Source organism: Chlorocebus sabaeus, chromosome 20 (genome assembly GCF_047675955.1).
Source record: "Chlorocebus sabaeus isolate Y175 chromosome 20, mChlSab1.0.hap1, whole genome shotgun sequence".
NCBI lineage: Eukaryota > Metazoa > Chordata > Mammalia > Primates > Cercopithecidae > Chlorocebus > Chlorocebus sabaeus.
In genome coordinates, this window is record NC_132923.1 from 62,485,144 (window position 1) to 62,507,049 (window position 21,906).

The following is a 21,906-nucleotide window of genomic DNA, read 5'->3' on the forward strand; positions in this document are numbered from 1 at the left end:
ACCCGTCTTTCAGGACCAAGCTCATATGTCATCCCTTCCGTGGAGTTGTCGTTAGAATCCTCAGAAGCAATTAATATTCTTGTTCCTGAAATTTTTTTTACTATATCTTGCATATAACTTATTATTTTATACCTAAAATACATTTAGGTAAGTATTTTTCTCCTCTACATAGAGTGTGAAAACTCCTTAAATGTAGTCTATGAACATCGCACTTTGTAAGCTCTACTGTGCTGGAAATAGTCTTTAAACATAGATGTTCAAATAGTTGTTGACCAAATGACTGACTAGAGTAATTAATATTTAGTAGCTTCAGAACTGTAAAGCTTTTATAAAGGACTGTATACACAATTTATCTGAATCTTATTGATTATCATAAAATGAAAGTGATTGATGTAGAATAATCTGACTTGCTTCATAAACTAAATCAGTATTTGTCCAACTATTCTCTACAGTACCTTTGGGCTTCCATAGAGGTGGCGCAGGAATCTCTCTCCTTAGCAGTGGGAAATGGGAAGTAAATAGAGTTTTCTCCTCCCCACTTTACCTTCACCCAACACTGCTCCATTTTGTATATTGGCCTTTCCTATAGGACTTTACTCAGAGAAAGTTTTCACCATTTAGGAAAAGTTTTGAGATCCCTTGGGGTTCCACCACTGAACAGTCTGATTTCATATTTGTTTCACAAGAAATCCTCTTTACCTGATAACTAGGTAAATAAGTTGTTGTGGTTAAGCTGAATTTACTAATATAAAAATACAAAAATGGTAGCACAAAGTACGTTTCAGATAATTTTATAACAGGAGCTACTCCAACACTTCACTTTATAGGAGACATATCATTTTTTAATAGCCATTTAGCTCACTGCTTGATCTGACCTTACTGACCTGGGAACTAGTTAGCTGATGCATCTTACAGATATTACTATATTTGTGAACATTCTTCATAGATTTAAAAGATCCCTGAGAAGCAGTTATATAGCTTTCTACTCCTTAAAAGACAATGACAAAACTTTCTATCGCCTAAGCTCATGGTAGCCTGTCCTCTTACCCACAGAGCACCCTGATCTGCAATAAGTCTAAAATATATCTTCACTGAAATCTGTATTAAACTCACAGTTAGTTATACCCTTCTGAGTTCATTATTTAGGATAAAAATACCTGTTCAAGTCACGATGTATAATTGGCTGTGTCAGGTTGTGAAGGTACTCCATGCCTTTGGCAACATCTACTGCAATAATTAATTTAGACTGCAAATCAAGAATCCTACAATTTAAAAATAGATTTAATAGAGACGAAATGGTCAAAATGAATACCAAAAAAGAAAATGATGTGTGAGAGTTGTTATTTTGTAAAATATTAACCATTTTTTCCTTCTTGAGGGTTAAGCTAGAAATTCAACAAATCTGAAAAAATAGCTTTCCTACATCAGAAAATGCTTAATTATGAATCAGTTAAGATACATGGTATCTCTTGTTTAAGACATTACACTTGGCTTTATAATTTATTTATAATACTATACTTAATTTCTTTGTAATATTGTAAAATGAAATCCATTTTAATCACTGAATGAAACTACATTCTAATTACTATATGCATAAACTCAGGAAGTGAATTCATACTGGATTTGTGCAAGATCACTTTTTTTAAACTTTATTTTATTCTGAGCTTACATATATCTTCTTTATCAGTATTTCAAATTTAGCCTAATTATTTTAAGCTCCAGTTTCCAACTTAAATTCCTTAAATTTGTTATCTTCAACTGAATTTCTGTTATGAAAGCACACAGTACTTCTATTCATTGAAAGACAATTATTAGGCATAAATTATTAGCAATATTAAAAATGCCACAGTTGCTAGCAGCACTCAGATTTCAAAAGCTGAAGGCTCATCCAATGAAAAAGCCTCTGAAGTATTGCAAGAGTAATTCCAAAATTCTAATGGTATGTCCAAGGATAAATCAGAACAAAAGACCCATACCTTTTCTGCTCATGAAGGAGGGAGAACAGAGAACCCCCTGATATGTATTGAGTGACAATGGCAAACTGGCTGGGATCATTCAAGCAAGCGCCCACAAACTGAATTACACAGGGATGATTGAGCTGGCAGAGAATGGACACCTCTCGGCAAAACATATCCACATCTGACTTGGAGCAGTAGGTATTGGCTCGATAACTGGAAATGGCAGCAACAGAAAATTCTCAGTAAACAGATGGATCCAAACAAGGGGCTTGCCATGCATATGCTTCTCAAAGGTCACAATTCCACCTGGATGCTAATTTTTTTCATTTGCTTGCTTACCGTTTTATAGCCACTATTTTATTTCTGCATCGTCCTTTATATACTTTCCCAAAAGAACCTACAATTGTTTAAAATAAATAAATAAATAAACATATTAACTTGAACTCATTCAACTAAACCAGACCTTTATTTTTTTTTTTAAGTTACCTGAGCCGATAATCTCATGGAACTCAATTTCTGAGAGCTGAAGATGGAAATGTGAAGGCAATCCTGCTCTTAGGAGGAGAATATCTGCCTTCTCTGCAAATAGAAATTGTCATTTTATTTTTTAAGGTGAAAAGCTCACATGTGGATGTGTATACACCTGCATATATATGTTTAACTAAAAAACATAATTTCCTAATAACATCTAATTTTAAATTTTCCAACTGTAATTGACTACTTGAAGATGCTAAAACCTTAACCCAAATGATCCCTGCCCCGCTGCATTAAAATCATGTTAGTTCTACGTCTTGATTACTCACTCCTTGTTACCAGTGCTCAGGGTTTATTCCTGATCTGATCACCAACCAGCTTGCCTGCATGACATGGCAACCCTGGAGTCCAGTCCATATCACATTATGAGAAAGGTTCTGATCTGGTAACTCTCTTCAGTCTATTCCAATAGGCTTAGCCAAATATCCATAAACTAATCTCAAAGGGATGCCAATTAAATGACAGGAAATAAGCCTATGAATTATTCTAAGGAAACACTAAGAAAAAAAATACTGTTAAAGACTTTAAATTCCAAATAGTTAAATATATAGTTACATTCGAATCAAAGTTTTTACTTTCCTGGTCCAATGTTATTCATTTCTGTGTGAAGCATACATTCAAAAAAGGTCCCAAAATATTACTTATTGGGGATATTTTGAAAAATAATATATATTTTTCATACATGTTTTCTAGCCCCAATTCTTCTTAAAGAAATATTAATATTTATAATTCATTTTTATAAAAAACAGAAACATCTAAACAGTCCTGTGAGAATTTGATTTTTCTTTAATAGTCATGTGAAATTTTCACTGTTATTATATCTTCATGCACTGAAAGGAGATAAAAGGTAAGGTTAATTATGAAAAGAATGGTCTGTCGATAATATTTGTTGTGCTTGTAAAATAGTCATCATTTGTAATATGTAAGACAAAATTGAAAGTTATATTTGAAGCAATAGTTATCCTTAGTAATGAAATATAACAATTGTCCCAGATTATTAGTACCTTTTGTCATGCTTTTAATCTTCCCCAAGGGAGATGGAACAGACACATAGGAGCCATCTAGAAATTAAATTATATAATAGAGTTGAAAGTAGCAATCAGTTTTTTTCTACATAAAAGTTCAACATTATAAAAATAAGCAGGTGACGAAACCAAGTAAAACTATCGCTTCAGGCCCAAATCTTTCTCTGGATACTGAAATTGTACTGCAAGTGTTTATTTAGAAAGTGCATAAAAAGATTTTTTAGAAAATCCAAGTTGTAGCAGACTCTAGCAGATTTGTGTCTGGATATGAGTATTCAGTAATAGATTACTGAAATGGAAAACGACTGCTCTCAGCTTATCCAGGCCTTCCTAGTCGTGCACAAGTCTCATAAACATCCAGTCTGGGAAATGTTAAACTTGGAGGAGCTGCAGATTGGTGAGTTAGAAAATAGCTGAAATGGAGGCTTCTTTACGTTCAGCCTCTCCCAGACATAAGGTTACTTAAAATAAATCTAATCTGACATAGGCTATTCCCTCCTCCCTAGCCCAGAATGATAGTAACAGAAACACAGGTTTACCTTTAGGCACAATATTATACAACAATGAACACTGAATAAGAAAAGGGTACCTCCTCCAGGCTGAGAATATTCATTACAGAGCAATTCATCTTGCGGTCTCTTATAATGCTTCAGGAGTGTGACAATGGCATCATTCCCTTTATGAAAAGATACAACGAACAAAGAGTCCTAAATTTTGTTTAAGTTATTCAGTCTACTCTCAAATCCAAAAATTATTGGAAGTAGCTTACAACATAGGACAAATCATGAGAAATAATGTATTGCAATAGAAATTTAGTTCATTCATTCTTCGGTTCAAAATAATTTCTTAAGACTACCATATGCAAAGCACTATGTCAGGCACTCTACTGGGTACAGGTACTGGTGACGCAGTGAACAAAGTGACTATGGTCTTACCCTTAAGAAGCTTACAACGTAGTTGAACAAATAATCGGCAAAATGATGAGAATTTCTAAATAAGGCAATACTAAGTACTATGGGAGTATATAATAAGGGCACGATTGAAAGGGCAAAAAGTACATGTAGTAACCAGGAAAGAGAGATGTATTTGCTGCGATTGATCAGTACATTTGATTCAGAATTGCAGTATTAGGATAATTTACGTAGGTTTTCAGAGACAGCTGGCTGCCTGCCAATAGTTGTACTCCTCTTTCACAGGGTGATTTTGTCACCGGGAATGACTGCCCACCCAGTGACATTTTCCTATGTATCTTGCATCCAACTGTGGCTTTGTGACATATTTTCATGAAGGGAATATGAGCAAAAGTGAAGTAACCTCCAGGTCTGTGCCTTAAGAAACAGGTGAGCCTTCTCTAATCTTCCCATTTGCTGGCTAGATGCAGAAGGCTCCGAGGCTCTGAGGGTTGAAGAAAGCCATCCAGGTGGGCAGAAATGCCCACCCTGGAGTCCTATATGAGAAATACTTTTCTATTATAACACCACCAACATTCTAGGGTTTACTAGTTACACTAGGGGCTTATTATTTTGAAGGATAAAAAATGTCAAATGATCCTCTGAGTAATGCAATGTTTTTCAATAAAATTAAACTTCGATACTGTTTTAATACATTCACTACAAAAATAATCTATGAAGCGAATTTACAAAAGAGAAAAACAGCCAACCTTAAAGATCTTGCCACAGGATTTGTGAAATACAACAGAGCTCATTGTAAAACTGGCAGACTTAAGGAATTGAAAAAGCATAAATACTTATCCATCACAAAGGATCTGTAGTTAACATGAATTAAGCATATACCTAGCTTATATAGAGAGTATATGCTGAGATTTGCTTTCCTTTCAAATTTTCCCTTCCCCAAAAACTTTAAATCAACAGTGCATTCAAGATTATGAGGTGGAAAAATTATGTATTTACAAGCACGAAAAGCTTTTCCACAGGCAACAAGGCTAAGATTCTTCGAGAAAAAAAAAAAAAAGAAAAAAAATGCATTGTGATTACAATTGCTAAAACTGGTAGCAAAACTTAAATCTACATAGTTGAAAAACTAGTGTCCATATTCTTAATCATCTCCAGCTTTCTATTCATGACTGGTGGATCTCCAATTTTCTCAAATCATAGACATAAGTTATAATGAAATAACGTGGGAGGCAGTCCCATTAGCATTCTTTCTTTGAACCGTAGTGAGCTCACAATCAGGGAAACCTTAAGATATTAAGGACATTAGCCAACAAACACATTTCTACAGGAAGCACCTAATAGGCAGAGAGAATAGATAATGTAGTAGTCCCAAGATGGGAGCAAACATACCATGTTTAGAGAATGAAAGAAGGCCAGTGTGGCTTCACAAGCAAGGATGAGAGTGGTATCAGATTTGGTTGGAGAGGTAGTCAAGTGTACTTCACGTGGACTAGTGCTTCTCAAACTTTTTACTATGTATAAGAATCACTTGGAGTGCAAGTTCAAACTGATTCCTGAGCCCCGTCCCAATAGATTACGATTGAAAAAGTCTGTAGTAGGGGCTGAGTGTTGCATTTCTAACAAGGTCCCAGGTGATGCTCATCAGCAATCTGCACTTTGACGATGACTGATGTAGAGCTTTACAGGTGAGGATAAGGAAATCAGATTTTCTTGTCGTGTAGGCAAGATGGGGAGCCGCTGAAGCATTTTAATTAAAGGATGTGATTTGTTTTACTTTTTAAAAAGATCCTCATCTACAGGTTAGAAATGATAATCCACCCTTGTAAGATTGTTGTAAAAATTACCTAAGATGATGTATGTAATATGCCTTACAGTTCTAACACATCAATGTGCCTTTTGGGTCTTGTCACTGCTTTTTCACTTTACTTTTTGCCCCAAGAATTGTAGGTGAACTTGGAAACTCCTTTTTGGAACTTCAGATGAATCTTCTAAATACCAGTCTATTCATTTTCTATTGCTGCTATTGCCAGTTATGAAAAACATAGTGACTTGAACAACACAAATTTATTATAATTCAGGAGGTCAAAAGTCCAACATGGTTTTCTCTGAGCTGAAATCAAGGTGTCAGCAGGACTGCATTTCTTTCTAGAGGCCTTAGGAGATAATTGGTTTCCTTGACTTTTCCAAGTTTTAGAGGCCACCCACATTCCTTGGCTTGTAGCCCCCTTCCTATAGCTTCAAAGCCAGCAATGGTTGGCTTAGTCCTCATATCATATTACTCTGACCTCTGCTTCTGCCCCGCTTTTCCATATTACAATGAGCCCACTAGGATAATCCAGGATAATCTATCTCTTAAAGTCAGCTAAATAACAACCTTGATTCTTCCCTATGTAAGGCAGCCTACTTACAGTTCCAACGAACAGGACCTAAACATTTTTGGCGGGGGGCATTACTCTACCTCCTTGATTTATCCCCATGTGAGGTAGCCTGCTTACAGTTCCGGTGAACAGGAACTGAACATCTTTGAGGCAGCATTACTCTACCTACCACATCCAGTTTCATCAAGATTTCAGTGTGCCTGTGTCTTGCTTGTGTGTTGGTACTGCCTGCTGTTGAGTGTTTCACCTTTTCTTGCTTTGGTGGCCATTTTAACCTCAGGATAAAAGTAGTTCCACAGACCAGAAATTCCTTTGGAATTAAAATTTGGCCGACTGCCTTGACTCACACCCCATTGTTTTGTGAGGCTGAGATGGGGGGATTGTTTGAGACCAGGAGTTGACTGGGCAACATAGCATGACCCCTATTTCTAAACAAAATTTTTTTTATATTAGTGGGACATGGTAGCATCTGCCTGTAGTCCCAGCTACTGGGGAGACTGAGGTGGGAAAATCTCTTGAATCCAGGAGTTCAAGATTGTAGCAAGCTATGATCACACCATTGCACTCTAGCCTGGGCTAGACCTGGGTGAGACCCTGTCTCTAAAATAATAATAATAATAATAATAATAATAATAATACCCCTCATCTGTTCCTTCCTAGATTCACAGATTCTAAGGTTGTTTTGTTTGTTTGTTTGTTTGTTTTCCTCCCTTCACACTCTTTGATCCCACATTAATAGGACCTATAGTGCTTTTGGAATCTTCCTTTTACTTAATTTGGTCTTCAAGCGTTTGGGCCCAGGAAAAACACAAAAACAAAAACGTTTTCTTATTTTTGTTTTTCCTAGGAGAGACTTCTTGGGGGAATAAAAACAACCGAAACCCCTAGCATTTACTCAAGCACAACAAAGCTTAATTCACAGAGCCCACCTTCCAGTCTATCTCAGCCCCTCTATAGAACTGACATCAGCTGACAGACGAGAGGGCCTCATGCTTTCCCCAGTGAAGCAGAAAGTTGCATCCTGAATCCTGAGTGCCTGTGTGAGTTAGTGATCACACCCTTGATGTTACCTTTCATTTCAACAGCTCTCTTGGCTCCACTTGCTCTGAGCAGTTTTCATTTCCTGCCAGCACAGTGGCACAATTTGCTGGCATTTTCTTTGGAATGCTTTTCATCAAGAGCCTAATGAGTGCCTGGATTCTGGCTGATGATAAGCATGAGGCTGCCAGGGAAATGCCAAGAGGCCCCCTCAGCTCTGGAAGGCATCTCCGCCTGATTTCCCACCTCCTGCTAACTGTGGGCTAAGGCACCCACGTATGGGAAATTTTCCATGACTAGAATTGCTCTGACAAGCCACTAAAGTACATGCAAAGAAACCCGAAACCCCCTAAAGCCCAGCTCCTGGACACTTGGCCACAAGGAGTTAAGCAGAAAAATAAACCTTAATGGAGCTCACTAAATGGACTTGTTAAGCCAAACTCTCGATAATGGATACACCCAGATAACCAAGGCACACTAATGGAATACCTCCAGAGATAATCAAACTTCCACTAATTAAATAAAATGTTTTCCTATATCTAAGAATTTACTATCTACACCCAAGCATTTTACCAAAATAGAAGGTTGCTATGTTATTAGCCTAATGCAGCTCTAATGATGATCTGCGCTTTCAGGGTATTATTCACGGGAGCACCTGAGGGTTTTGGCAAATGTGATTCCTCTCCCAGCTTGAAATCTCTTTCATTTCCTGCTCCTCACTCTTCCAGTCCTGTGTGTATTCTCCAAATTCAGTCCTTTCCTTTTAATTTGTCTGCTTGTGTTCCTTTACTTCTTATATTTGGTGTGATTTCTCCCCTTCTTAAATCTTCTTTGCTTTCAAGTTTCTTAATAGTTATTTTAAAACCTAGGTTTTGTTTAAGATGACAAGTCAATCCAAGAGACTGTTACAAAGACGGTTTAATATCTACATCATGGTCATATATACAACAGATGCTTTACAATTATTTAAGAAGGGAAGTACGATTTATCTCCCTATAAGGTTGTCTATCTGTCCCACACAATTTTAACTTAAAAACAATGAAAGCTGATTCTAACCTCTTGCTATGAGAATATTTTAAGAACTAGATCTGGAGATTAGTGGTAAATGATACCAGTACTAAGATCTCCATGATATGGTGACCCAGAGGCCCTTTGCGTTCATGGCTATGTAGAGAACATGGAGATTTAGTCTCAGTTACAGAAGGAATTCTCATTGACCTCATGTCTTACATGCCCAGGTCATCAAAGGAGCAGCCTGGGCCTTGCCTTATACTTGGCCCAAATAATGAAACTTTCACAGCAATGATAAATATGAGGCTTTGTTCAATATTTTAATATATCCCCTTCCCATTATGTTAAAAACTAGCTCTCCAGAAGCATTGAAAAGTGGAATCAGAGGGTAGCTTTGGACATTTGTCCTTCAATGGCTCATCTTCCTCCTGACCACCCTGGTCCCATACACTGTTCATTATTAGATCAGAGGCAACAAAAATTTCTGACTTGCTACATCTTCTCATCACTTAAACATGAAAGATGTCCTAATTTTATTATCACAGAGAGGGAACTCACATCCCCTTTGACCCATTATTCTTGTCCCTTAATCAGCAGCCCAAGTAAGGATGTCACTAGTCCTTTACCTTAAGAGAAGAATCCACAGGCATGAAGAATGCTTTTGCCAAGACATTTTTATATCCAAACTAAATTATTTAGCTGTCCTTTCTTTTTCTCTTTTTCTCATTCTGCCTTCCTTTCTGTTTTCTTTTCTTCTTCAAATATTCATTGTGCACCTATGAGGGGCCAGCTCCAATAACGTCTTCCCAGAGAGGCCTTCCCCTTCCATGATTACTCAGTTTTAGATAGTATCCTTGAATTTTGTGTTCACCATTGCATTTCCTTTATATTTTATTCATAGCACTTATTGTTAACCCGTATTTTCTATTTGTTTTCTTGCTTGCAGCCTGTGTCTTCAAGTTAGAAATGCAAACTTTCTAAAATCAGGGAGATATTATCTGTTTTACTGCTCCTAGCACAGTGTCTATCACACGTTAGGTTGGCAATAAATTTTTGTTGCACGAATGAATGGTACTAGGTATGAGAGAGAGGGTTTAAGTAGAAATATTATTTACTCTTATATTCAATGCTATCTAGTGTAAAAAATTATATAAATATGATTTCACTCAAATTTTATTTAGCCAAGCTCTAGGAATAAAAGGTACAAAATGTGAACGTGTATAATGGTGACTCTTACAACAGTCTGGAAGAGTCAGGAGAGTTGAGACTGTCTTTCAAGCTCAACTTGAAAGATGAGGACAAACTGATTAAGCAAAAAGGTAGGAGAAAAGCATTCCAGCCAGAATAAAATTTTGCAGTTCCAATGCATGGAAAGAGGAGCTTTAGAACATTCTTTAAAATATTTTGCCTATTTATTTGAATATTAGGATTGTGCAGTTAATAAGGAACCTATGATATTTACAGAAACAGTTACAGAGACAACAGAAAAGTGGTAGTTAGTATTTCTTAGCATATCAACTCACCAGATGCCATGTAGTAGAACATGGAAAAGAATGTTATGTCTATTGAAATATAGAAAATATATGTCTATATTTTCCTCCTGTCTCTCTTATTGATTTCAACAAGCATGCATTGAACATCTATTAGGAGTCATCCACTGAATTCAAATTTTTGGAAGACAATGAATTAATGGCCCAAATGCTTGGTCTCAACAAGTTTACAATTTGGTAAGGGGAGAGAGTGTTTCAGTATAAAGTGGTAAACACAGAGATAGAGATGTGCACATAACAAAATAAAATATAAAGAAAGGATGTGTGTGCTAGACTGGAATGTCAGGGAAGACTTTCTAGAAATCTTCAATAAGACTAGGAGACTTCCATAAACTAAGTCTCGAAGACCAAGTGGCAATCATAAATTTAAAGAATGGGGTGACATGGGGAGGACAGAGAGGATATAAAAGCAGATTGGACTGTCATGAGAAAAGTCTTGGAAACATGAAATAACATGATATGTGTAGAGATGATGAGCAGTTTTATACTATTCCTATTAAGTGAATTGACACTGGCTCACAGGGTTAATTATGTGGATTTCATAAGTTAATATATGTGTAGTATTTAGAACATGCATGACAGAGAGTGAACACTGAGTGAATGTTGGTGATCTAGTGAGTATGATGATGGTTGTGGCATCTGGGGTTGCCCATGTAACAGGAGTAAGAGGATATGAGGTTCAAGGGGCAAGAAGTACACAAGACGATAAAGTCTCTGTATGTTATGATATCAAGCTGAGACTTTTTCTTATGGGTGACAGTATATCAGAGAAAGGTTTTAGACTGGGGGATAATATGGCCTTATTTGCACCTTGAATATATCTCTGTCTACAGTTGGAAAATTTAAAATGCTGAGGACAAAAAAGGGCAGTTATGAGGTTATTAAAATGGATTAGAAAAAGTATTATGACGATCTGAACTAAAATAGTGATAGTAAAAAAAAGAAAAAAGGATGGATTAAAAATGTACTTATTAAACAAAATAAAGAAGACTTTTTGATCGAATGGATAGGATGTATGCTGGGAGGAGAAGTTGAGGAGGAAAAGGTAATTAAGCATCATTCAAGATTTCTGACCTAAGTGACAAAGTGGATGGTAATACCATTAAATGGCTGATTGAATAAAGGATACATAGTAGAAGAAACAGAATCATGAGGACAAAAAAAATGTTAAGTTCAATTTTGAACTTGTTGAGTTTTGCAGGGTCCTCAGATATCCAAGCAAAGAAATCAAGCAGTCAGTTGGTGTGGTAGTTTGAAAATATGATCACAAATTCTCTGACATTCCTCCTTGACCGTGGAGAAAAACCCTGCTGTAGGAAAGAGGCTTGCAAATTTGTGCTATAGTTTTAAAATATTGTTTTATATATTTGCATGCAACTACGCACATTAGAATAATGTCTTTGGATTACTTTCATAATATTTTGATTAGTTATTTTCAAAATCTCCTTTATTTTGCTTCAGTTCTGAAGCTTAAAATTAATGGTATAACTTGAGCCATAAATAAGAAATACCAATATAACAAAACACACACTTTTATATATGCAGGGATTGTCCAGAGGCGTTTGGCAAGAATATAAGCCCTTCATTAGAGGGTTTATAGTGGATGCCTATTATCCTAATATATCAATTTCTAACTGTACACTAAAGCATGTTATAAATTAGGAAAGACCATGAAGTTTGGGAGTTAGGTGGATTCGATTGAATCTCTGCTCTGCATTTACCAATAATAGCTACTGCCATTCTTATTGAGACTCTGTTATGTGCCAAGCACTTAAATCTTATCCTTAAACCTCATCAGAATTCTGTAAAGTGGTTATTAATATCCTCATTTTGAATTTGAGGGTAAATGCTGAAAGAGGTTAAAGAACTTGCCCAAGGTCATTAAATAATAAGGATGGAGTTTTGGCTTAGATCTAATTTTACAGTGTGTTGGTAAGAGCTTGAATTCTACAATAAGACAGATCCCCTATTTGGTATTGATGCTCTACTCAACAACTGCATGGGTTGGGCAAGTGTGACTCAACAGCCCTAGGTCTTAAAGGGTTACTTTGATTAAATTATATATACATATACATGCATATGTAAAAGATACTCAATGAACGTAAGTTCTCTTTTACTATCCATTTTAAGTATGTGAATTCTTACCTTATTATATTTCAAAAAACATTTTTGTGAGTTATCTCCCTGCAATGATGAAGGTTCTTTCCATTCTAATGACAGTTGAGATTATTTTACTTATTTTTTAGAAGAGAGCAGCTAAACATGTAAGAAGATAACCAGTATACAAAAACAAAAATTCACACATAGATTCCTTACCCCAATCCACTCTTGCACACTGAACTAGTATCACTAAACTAAGTAACTAAACTTGAAATAGATAGGAATTCAATATAGAAAAAGCGTGGGAGTTCATAATCCTTTGGTGAAAATTTATCAAATAATGTAATGTATCTCTCTCTTCTTACTTGCACTCCTCTCCCACCCTCATCTCTCAGTTATTTTTTTACTGTCTAAAACCTGTAGAAACTCATTACTGTAAGAGTTCATTACTTTAAGAGAATACACTATAGTACGTTTACTACAAATAATTCACACAATACTACACTTGTCAAAAGGAATGAACAAAGTATATATCATGGTAGAGGAGCCTTGATTTTTATTGTTTTTGCTCACTTATTCACTAATTCTCCACCTCCAGCTTCTTGTCACTGTGAATTAGGCGCCTTTGCCGTATACAAATATTGTATTCTGGGTAATTAGATATTGTGATAGGAGCCTCTGTGTATTACTTTAACTGGTGTCAGTACTGAAGTGAATAAGAAGTTTTTAGTTCTGTTTCAGTTTGGGTTATTTTCTGACCCTAAACAACCTGATATAAAGGAGTGCTTTTCTTTGTCAAAGGCGGCCTTTTCAAATCTAACTGCCAAACACACTATTGAGCTATGTGTTCAATTCTAATTGGCTGAGATCTTCTCAATTCGGCAGTTTCATCTTTAATGCAATGGATGTAAGATTATGTGTAGGTCTTTTCAATGGGTTTTCCATACTAGTGATTAGGGCAGAGGATTTGAACATAAGCAGGCTGCTGGCTATTTCTTCTGACCAATTTAAATTGATTCATACAGGTCCTTTGTACCACAGGGAAAGGGCAGAACAAATCCAAGTGAGTGAGACAGCGATCGCTACACTTTCAGATGGAATAGTAGAAACGAAGAAGGGGGGAGATGGGGAGGGGAAACACTCTAAATACTGTAAAATTGGAGCTCTAAGCAGTCTGGCAGATAAATATTGAAACTTAAATAGTAGGCTTCTGTGTAGGATGAAGGTCACCAGGAAAATTATTTTCAAGATTGATTTTGATATATTTAGGTTAGAAGAGCTACGCAAATAGAAAGCATTCTTTATATCTGATTCCACAGGGAACCATAGTGAGTAAACCCTTTTCTGAAAATATTCCAAAAGAGTATATATAACTCTTCCAGAACTCCAAATCACACTTCAATGTGCCATATCCGAATAGTAGAAAGAAGGTCAGCTAAAATTTAGCTTGGGTCAGGTGAAAACTTTGGCTTAAAGCCATTCAGACAGAGACGGGTGCTGCTGAGAAAGACTCCACAGTTTTCTGTTAAAAGATTAGACTAGGATGGACTGTTTAAATTGAATGTATCCAAAAGTACACCTATTCAAATAGATACCCTTGATTGTGAAGCTCCCTTCTTGTTTATCTCTCCCGGGATATGATAGGGTACATGGTAAACCACAATGGGGCCATTCTTACATCAAATAAAGTTTTAGTCCTTCCTCAACTTTACCTTGAAATTGCTCAGGGAACTCCTTAGTATGCCATATCAATTAATATAGTAATTCCCTCTCCAAGGAGACAGGGAAGCATTTTTTGTTTCAAAGGATACAGGGACAGGTGCACTGCTGACAATATTAACAAGGCCACTTCAATTCTCTCTGAACACATGAAAACAATGCAACATTTTTTTAGGAAGAGAAAAATAGCAACAATTTCATTTTGTCATTTGACTTGCTTTGCCCTAGAACATATGCAAAACATCCATCTGTCTTCTGAGCAAGAACATTCAATTTGTTAAAATTCATAGTAATAATGGAATGCAACACTGATGCCTGGCACATTAGTTTGAACAAATACGGTGACAAATACAGCATATGTTTCAGAGGCCAGTGGGCAAGTCCTCTAAGCTAAAGGATCTTTGTTGACATTTCATAGGAAATCTTAGAAGCTTACACAATGATTCATTGTTTCATAAAAGTGTGGAATTCCACGAAAAATAAAAGTAAAGCCAGTTTTCGACTATCACTCTCAATCAACTAAAAACAAACAAAGCCAACCCCTGTGAAGAGATAGCTGCAGCAGCAATTTCTGAGCTGCCTTCCGGAAGACTAATGCTTTGTAAACAGTCTTATAGTGAAGCTCACATTTCTTGAGTGACACTGTCTAAGAATAACTTGAATACATGCAGTGTGTTGAGGAGATAGAATTTAGTAAGGCCTCCTGAGATTTCAGAATATTTAAAATTTTCCAATTGATATTTAGATATGGAGCTACCTATATTTTTAATACAAAGTACAACACCTTTATATCTAATAGAAATGCAACCATATGTTCAATGAAAGACATATATCTAGGTATATGAATGTTCATAACACAATACTCTTAATAGCACCAAATTGAAAATTATCCAAATGCTCATGAACAGTAGAATGAATTTAAAAAATTGTGATATAGTCACAAAACATTATACTATACAACATAAGAATGAACAATCTATAACTGCCTGCAACAATGTGAATGAATCCCACATATTGCTGGCTGAGAAAAGCCAGACACAAAGAAGTACATACCATAGCATTTCATTTATATAAAGTGCAGAAAGTGGCAAAACAACTATGCCACAAGAAGGCACAGTAACCTCCTTAGGGGAGTGATTGGAAGAGAATGTCAATGGGGCTTTTAGGGGATTTGTTATGTTCGGTATCTTCATTTGGGTGCTGGGTGAGTTCAATCTGTGAAATTCATTGAGCTATACAGTTATAATACGTGCAAAGGTGTATGTGTTTGTATTTATACAATATTCAAATAAAAAGCAAACTAAGCCCACCAAAACACAGCAGGCCTATATCTAACTCATTACTTAATATTCTATGTCTGCTCACTTGTCTTTATTAAAGTAACTCCCATATTATTTTTCTACTAGCAGTCTTCAGACCTGTACATTTTTCCTTCTCCTTGTCTATACACTTACTGCATGCTTACAACAGCCCCTCATTTTCATTCATTAGACTATATTTCTTCTTTCATTGATGGACTTTCATGTCTCACTTTATTTATTTATTTATTTATTTATTTATTTATTTTTGAGACGGAGTCTCACCCTCTTGCCAGGCTGAAGTACAATGGCGTGATCTCAGCTCACTGCAACTTCTGCCTCCAGCGTTCAAATGATTCTCCTGCCTCAGCCTCCAGAGTAGCTGAGATTGTAAGCATCCACCATTGTACCCAACAAAGTTTTGTATTTTTAGTCGAGACAGGGTTTCACCATGTTGGCCAGGCTGGTCTCGAACTCCTGACCTCGTGATCTGCCCACCTTGGCCTCCCAAAGTGCTGGGATTACAGGCGTGAGCCACCGTGCCTGGCCCATATCCCACTTTAGTCAGAAAACCTTTTAAATCAACTTGGTAGGCTAGGAAATCTTATAGCTTAATAATTGCTATTTTCAGTACAATCTTTTAGGATTCTAGTATTTAAAAAGATAACTATGTTTCTTTACATATTTTTAATATCGTAAAAAGACAATGCAGTCATCAAAAGTTAAAATAACAATTAAAATGTGACTTTAAAATCTGGTATATTTTTAAAAGTATTCAATTATAACCAGTAATTTCAAAGACAATATATACTCTTTCATAAAAGACTATGTATTCTTTCATAAAAATATAAACTCCTTAGGAGTGTATGTGTATATGGAGAACTCGCTTATGAGGCAAATATATCTCAATAACAATTACAAAGATGTTTTTCACCATCTGAATGTCTTTGGTTATTTCTCCTTTGAAATGATGAATTTGTTATCAATCATCTTTATTTCTGAGTTACTACTATTACACTACAATCACACTAAAATAGCAATTAGTATTTATTTTGTGTCAGCCACTGTTCTAAGCAATTTGCATATATTATCTCATTTAATCCTTACAATCTTATGAAGTAGAAGTTATAATCCTTATTTTTCAGATGAAGAAAATGGAGCTCAGAAATATTAAATAATTTGCACAAGGTCAAATAATATGGCTTGATTTAAATCCAGTTGTTCTCATACCAGATCTCAAGTTTTCACCACTTTGAGCTCAGATAAGTTTATACTTAAGCAAATAAGTTTATATTCAAATAAGTTTACACTTGGCTCCCTCACATTTTTCTAGCACAGGCATAGTCAGCAGGGTTAGATCTGACAAATATTTCTTTTTTCCCCCATTGTACTCACTTCTTTCTTATAAATTTGAAACCACATCAAAATTCCCCCATATAAGAAATAAAGATTAGCTCTGAGCCCACTCTACTATCATTAGCCATCACAATTTTGTTTCTCTGGTACTTAGAAATGTGACTATTCCCTTTCAAAGTGCCAATACTGAGAATGCCTTTGGCTCATCTGCAGCCTAGGAGTTGCCTTCTCTGATTACAGTGTATTGGACTCTTTGATCCAAGGCCCCAGAAACTCAAGTAAAATCTACAGAAGAAATGAGAGTGTTCAAGTCATGCAAGCAAAGTAATTATTGATGCACTGACATAATCTATGCACACAGTTCAATGTATCACTATAGAGACACGATGATTAAAAATATACCTTTTTCATAAGCCCACATCAAACATGTCTGCTCATCTTTTTCACCACTAGACCTGCTGGGATCACAAGCCACTAGATTCATATCAGCTCCATTATCCAGTAAGAACTGAACCAGACGAATGTGACCGTGGTAGCAAGCAGAGTGTAATCCTGTAACAGAAAAGAATTGAAAGAACAAAAGGAGAAAAAAGAAAAACTGCACCCCAAATTTTCAAAAGACAGTTATCACCACATAATAGCATTATTTCCAAAGGTATGAAGTAAGGATTGATTTCTTTGATAAAGAACTCATTTTATTATTGACCAAAAGAGACATTACTTTAAGCAAAACGGGTATTCTATTGTACTCAGTCTTCTATAGAGACTGTCTTTTCCTCAGTACAATTATAGTATTTCTACATCCACCGTAATTACCAAGAACAAGTGTTAGTATCTTTCCACGAGTAAAAGAACAAAGACCTGACACAGGTTTTTTTTTTTTTTTTTTTAAATCACCAAATCAAGGGCAGAGCAGTGTGATCAGTCTGTCCCTAGTGCAGGTCATAAGAGGATGCATTGACTGCAAATAATTTAACACAATAATAAAATTGACCAAGTCAGTCTGCTTTTCATTATTATCAGTCATTATCAATTATAAATGATGCCAGTTGATAAAATACCCTTTCCCACTGCAGTTGAGCACTCCCAATGCCCCCACATCCCTTTGCATACCGTTATTCTTAATCATTGACAAGCATCTAGAACTAGTGATGTTTTCATCACAGTCTTACCAGTGTGTCCATCCCTTCCTTGGTGGTTGATGTTTATGACGTTCTGATCAAGAAGAAATTTGACAAGGTCAATTCTCTTGCCATAGGTACAAGCACTGAAAAAACATAAAACAAGAAAGATAGAAGGCCCTTGTTATGGACTAAATTGTGCCCTCTCCCCTACACCTCAAAAAATCATATGTTGAAGGTATAACCCTCATAACCTGACAATGAGACTGTATTTAGGGATTGTGTCTTTAAAGAGGTACTTAACTTAAAATGGGGTCATTAGGGTGGGCCCCAATTCAATATGACTGACATCCTTATAAGAAGAATCTGGGATGAAGACACAGGTGACAGAGAGAGAGGCAGCCATGTGAAGACACAGCAAGAAGGCAGCCATCTGCAAGCCAAGGGAAGAGGCCTCAGGAGAAGCCAAACCTGTTGACATCTTGATCTTGGACTTCTATCCTCCAGAACTGTGAGATGATAAATTTCTGTTGCTTAAGCCACCCAGTCTGTGGCATTTCTTTATGGCAGTCCTAACAAAAAAATGTAGCCCTGATTAAGTCAGGCATTCCAGACGCACACATGTATATGAGAGAGCCAAAGAAACAGAGAAGGGAGGAGGTGATGAAAAATAAACAAGCACCATCTACAAAGGCTAAATAAAAACGTGGATATATGGTGAGAAAAATTCTAAAGATTCTCACATCTGGATCTTTAAGAAAAGAGCTGTATAAAATTTCCAGTGTTTTTTATCAAATGTTTTCAGGGATATTAGTTATTTTTCATAAAAGGACATAGGATATAAGAGATTCATGCATTTTTAGCTGCAGGACCTAGGAATTATTCTGCAGGACAATCAAATTAGAAATTCAGGAGGGTTCTGAGAGTTTTAGTCAAATCCAGGCCACAATCTGAAATTATTCCCGGTAAAACCATCTACTGTCTCTTCAAACACTTCCTTGACCAGAGAGTAAGATCTCAAAGCTTTCATTTTACTGAAGGAGCATTAGTTGTGAACTCAAAATCCAGAATTCTGCCACACACAAACCAGAGGTCCTGGACAAGTTCTATGACCTCTGTGAGTTTTAGTTTTACCATCTATAAAACAATGATAGACAATACTTTCTCAAGTTGCCAAATTGATGCTGAAATTTCAAGTGAATTAATCACATTACAAATTGTAGAGGACATTTCATTAGCAGCTCTTTCCAGTTGTGAGAAAGTATTTGTGGAAAAATTAATAAATTTCAAGATGCAAGGAAATAAGATTTTTTAAGATAAATTTTGCAAATAGATTTGTTTAAATACTTAGCTGAAATTCCGATTTCTACTGTTTACTGGGAAAGCTAAGATGCATTGAGAAAAAGATTTTGTATGAAATTAACATGCCTAGTAATGACTACTGGATTTAACTTTTTGATTAGTAATTCTCTCATAAATGTTCTTTTCCTGTAGTTTCCCTCATACCCCTGCTTTTGCTATCACTTGTTAACTAACAATACTCTATATTCAAATCATGAAGAGATATGAGGTATTTAATAAGTGACTGGAACGAACTAGCATTGGGCAAAGCCTCAACTAAATAATGGCTAAAGGAAGGGCATAGGGACTTGGTTCTAGAAAAAAGAGGGAGTTCACTGGGTCTTAGCATTTCCTCCTCCGGGGATGGCATTGCCTAAGTCATTTTTCTTTCGTGAAATACCATTCATTCTTCATCCGATTAAAATGAATATGAAGTATTCTAATGAACCAAAGGCAGAATTCATTGCTGACCCCTCTGCTTCTTTGTAATTTCAATCTTACAGTGCTTATCACACTGTTATACGGTACTGGATACACCTCTGTTTACCTTGATACCTTACAATAGGGCTATTTTAAGGATGGAAAGAATCCTGTCATCTTAATGTCCCTAGTAGCAGCAATACAAGGTAGGTGTTTAATAATTCTTTCTTGAATTATTGAGTGAATAAAAAAACTACCATCTCAGTGCAATATATCATGTCATTAACTATTTACATTATAAATATGACCCATAACAGTACACATTTAATATTGATTCATTGCTCTTTTTCAAAGAAACTACTTACAGAAAATGAGTTCTGAATATATGCACATATATATGTATACATATGAGTGTATAGATATACATACATACATGCACATATATACATGCACATATATGTGTATATGTGTACATCTATATACACATATATATTTATATATATGTGTGTGTATACATATGAAAACCCACAACAGAAATGTGCTGAGTGCTTACTCTGTGCAAAATACTATGATTGTACATGGAAAAATTCGTATTCAGAGTGAATTCCTCATGTAAAAGGAGATTCTTTTATAAATATTTGCTTAAAATGAATACAACAAAAACATTAATCCGTTAACTCTGAGTAGCCACAGGCTTACACAAAATAAAACAATTGGGTATATACTTTCAACTCACTTCACAAATCTTCTCATATAGACAATCTTTTGGAGGTGACAGTCACCCTCTGATTACAGTTGGTTTCAATTTTAGTGCATGAAGTAGCAAAATGATTTGAAAACTAGCCTGAGGTGTCAGCTGTAACAGGCATGACCTAATGGGAAAGAGAATACCAGCAACCAGTACATATCAGTTCTGCCAACTGTCCCCTGCAGGGACAGATTCCACTGAACCGTTTGACTGAAGGTATGATCTAAGGAGTTCTTGCATCTGTTCTGTTACTGAGTGTGTAGAAAACAGACAAAATATTTTGGTACTAGAACATGAAGAAATGTAAAAAGCACAGGATTTAGAATTAGGTAGGCATTTGCAACATTGTTTTCTATCCATAAGGAACTTTGGCAAGTTACTTAGCTTTTCTGATCCTCAATTTTCTCCTCTGTAAAAGAGAGATAATAAATCCAACTTCATAAAACGTTGTGACGATTAGACGAGATAATGGATGCAAATCATCTGGCATATGGTCACTATTCCATAAATGGTGGTTTTACTTCATCGTTTTTTTGACCGAGTCTTTGGCTGACAAGAAAAATCTAGAAATGTATGTGAAATTTGACAGGTTGATGCCTGATGCAGAAGCACAAGCTTAATTTTAGTTTGGTAAGAAAAAAAGAGTCTCCTCATTTTTATTATTCATCAATGCAATGCAAAAACTTTATGTGAACAACAAATTAGTCTCAAATACATTTTTAGAGGTTACAAACTAATAAAAAATATGTAATGTGTAGGCAAACGAACTAATTTTCAAGACCTACTAAATACAAATTACTACAAACTATGCTTTTACTGTTATAGCAAAACAGTTACTCATTAAAAATGAAGGCCTTAGATTTTATAAAACATCCACCTTCCTTTTGGGCATTTTAGGGAACTATCGCTCTGACTTATTAGCAACCTTTTCTTTCTTTTCTTTCTCTCTCCTTTTATTTTTGGTTGCAACTTTTCTAATCCCAGCTGTTCCTTCAGTGTGTTTTCTAGAGCACACCGTAAAGGGCTCTCATGAATTCCTAGAGAAGAGCTAATGCTTTCTTAGGTATTTGAGTGGCCACCCTGACTAGGCTTTTACAGGCTGACAGATGGATGTTTTAGATAGGTAGACACATTTTCACGTAAGGTTTAAGTGGAAAGGAAAAAAGTGTCACATTTAATGCTGATGAATTCTGGTAATGAGATTCTTGTTGGAGGAGGATTATGGGAACATCCCTTTTTGGCAGCTTTCCATGGAGTGAAGAGGAATAGAAGCAATATGCTTACAGATGTTGATATGCCTGTTGCCTTGGCAACATCAGTCCCTGTCTTTGTTGCTGCTGCCAGGAACGCAGCATCTGGCTTCGGCCCCATCTGTTGTACTGACTGCAGCATCTG

The 21,906-nt window shown here is 35.9% G+C and overlaps 1 protein-coding gene across 1 annotated transcript in view; it reads right to left on the minus strand.

The window, feature by feature from the left end:
• Positions 1-21,906, minus strand: part of TNNI3K (TNNI3 interacting kinase) — a 180,990-nt gene that overhangs the window by 51,130 nt on the left and 107,954 nt on the right. The window contains 8 exon segments of the mRNA XM_073007904.1: positions 1,158-1,262; positions 1,977-2,171; positions 2,298-2,355; positions 2,445-2,537; positions 3,497-3,553; positions 4,107-4,193; positions 17,284-17,433; positions 18,054-18,148. Coding sequence (XP_072864005.1) covers positions 1,158-1,262; positions 1,977-2,171; positions 2,298-2,355; positions 2,445-2,537; positions 3,497-3,553; positions 4,107-4,193; positions 17,284-17,433; positions 18,054-18,148 — 840 coding nt within the window.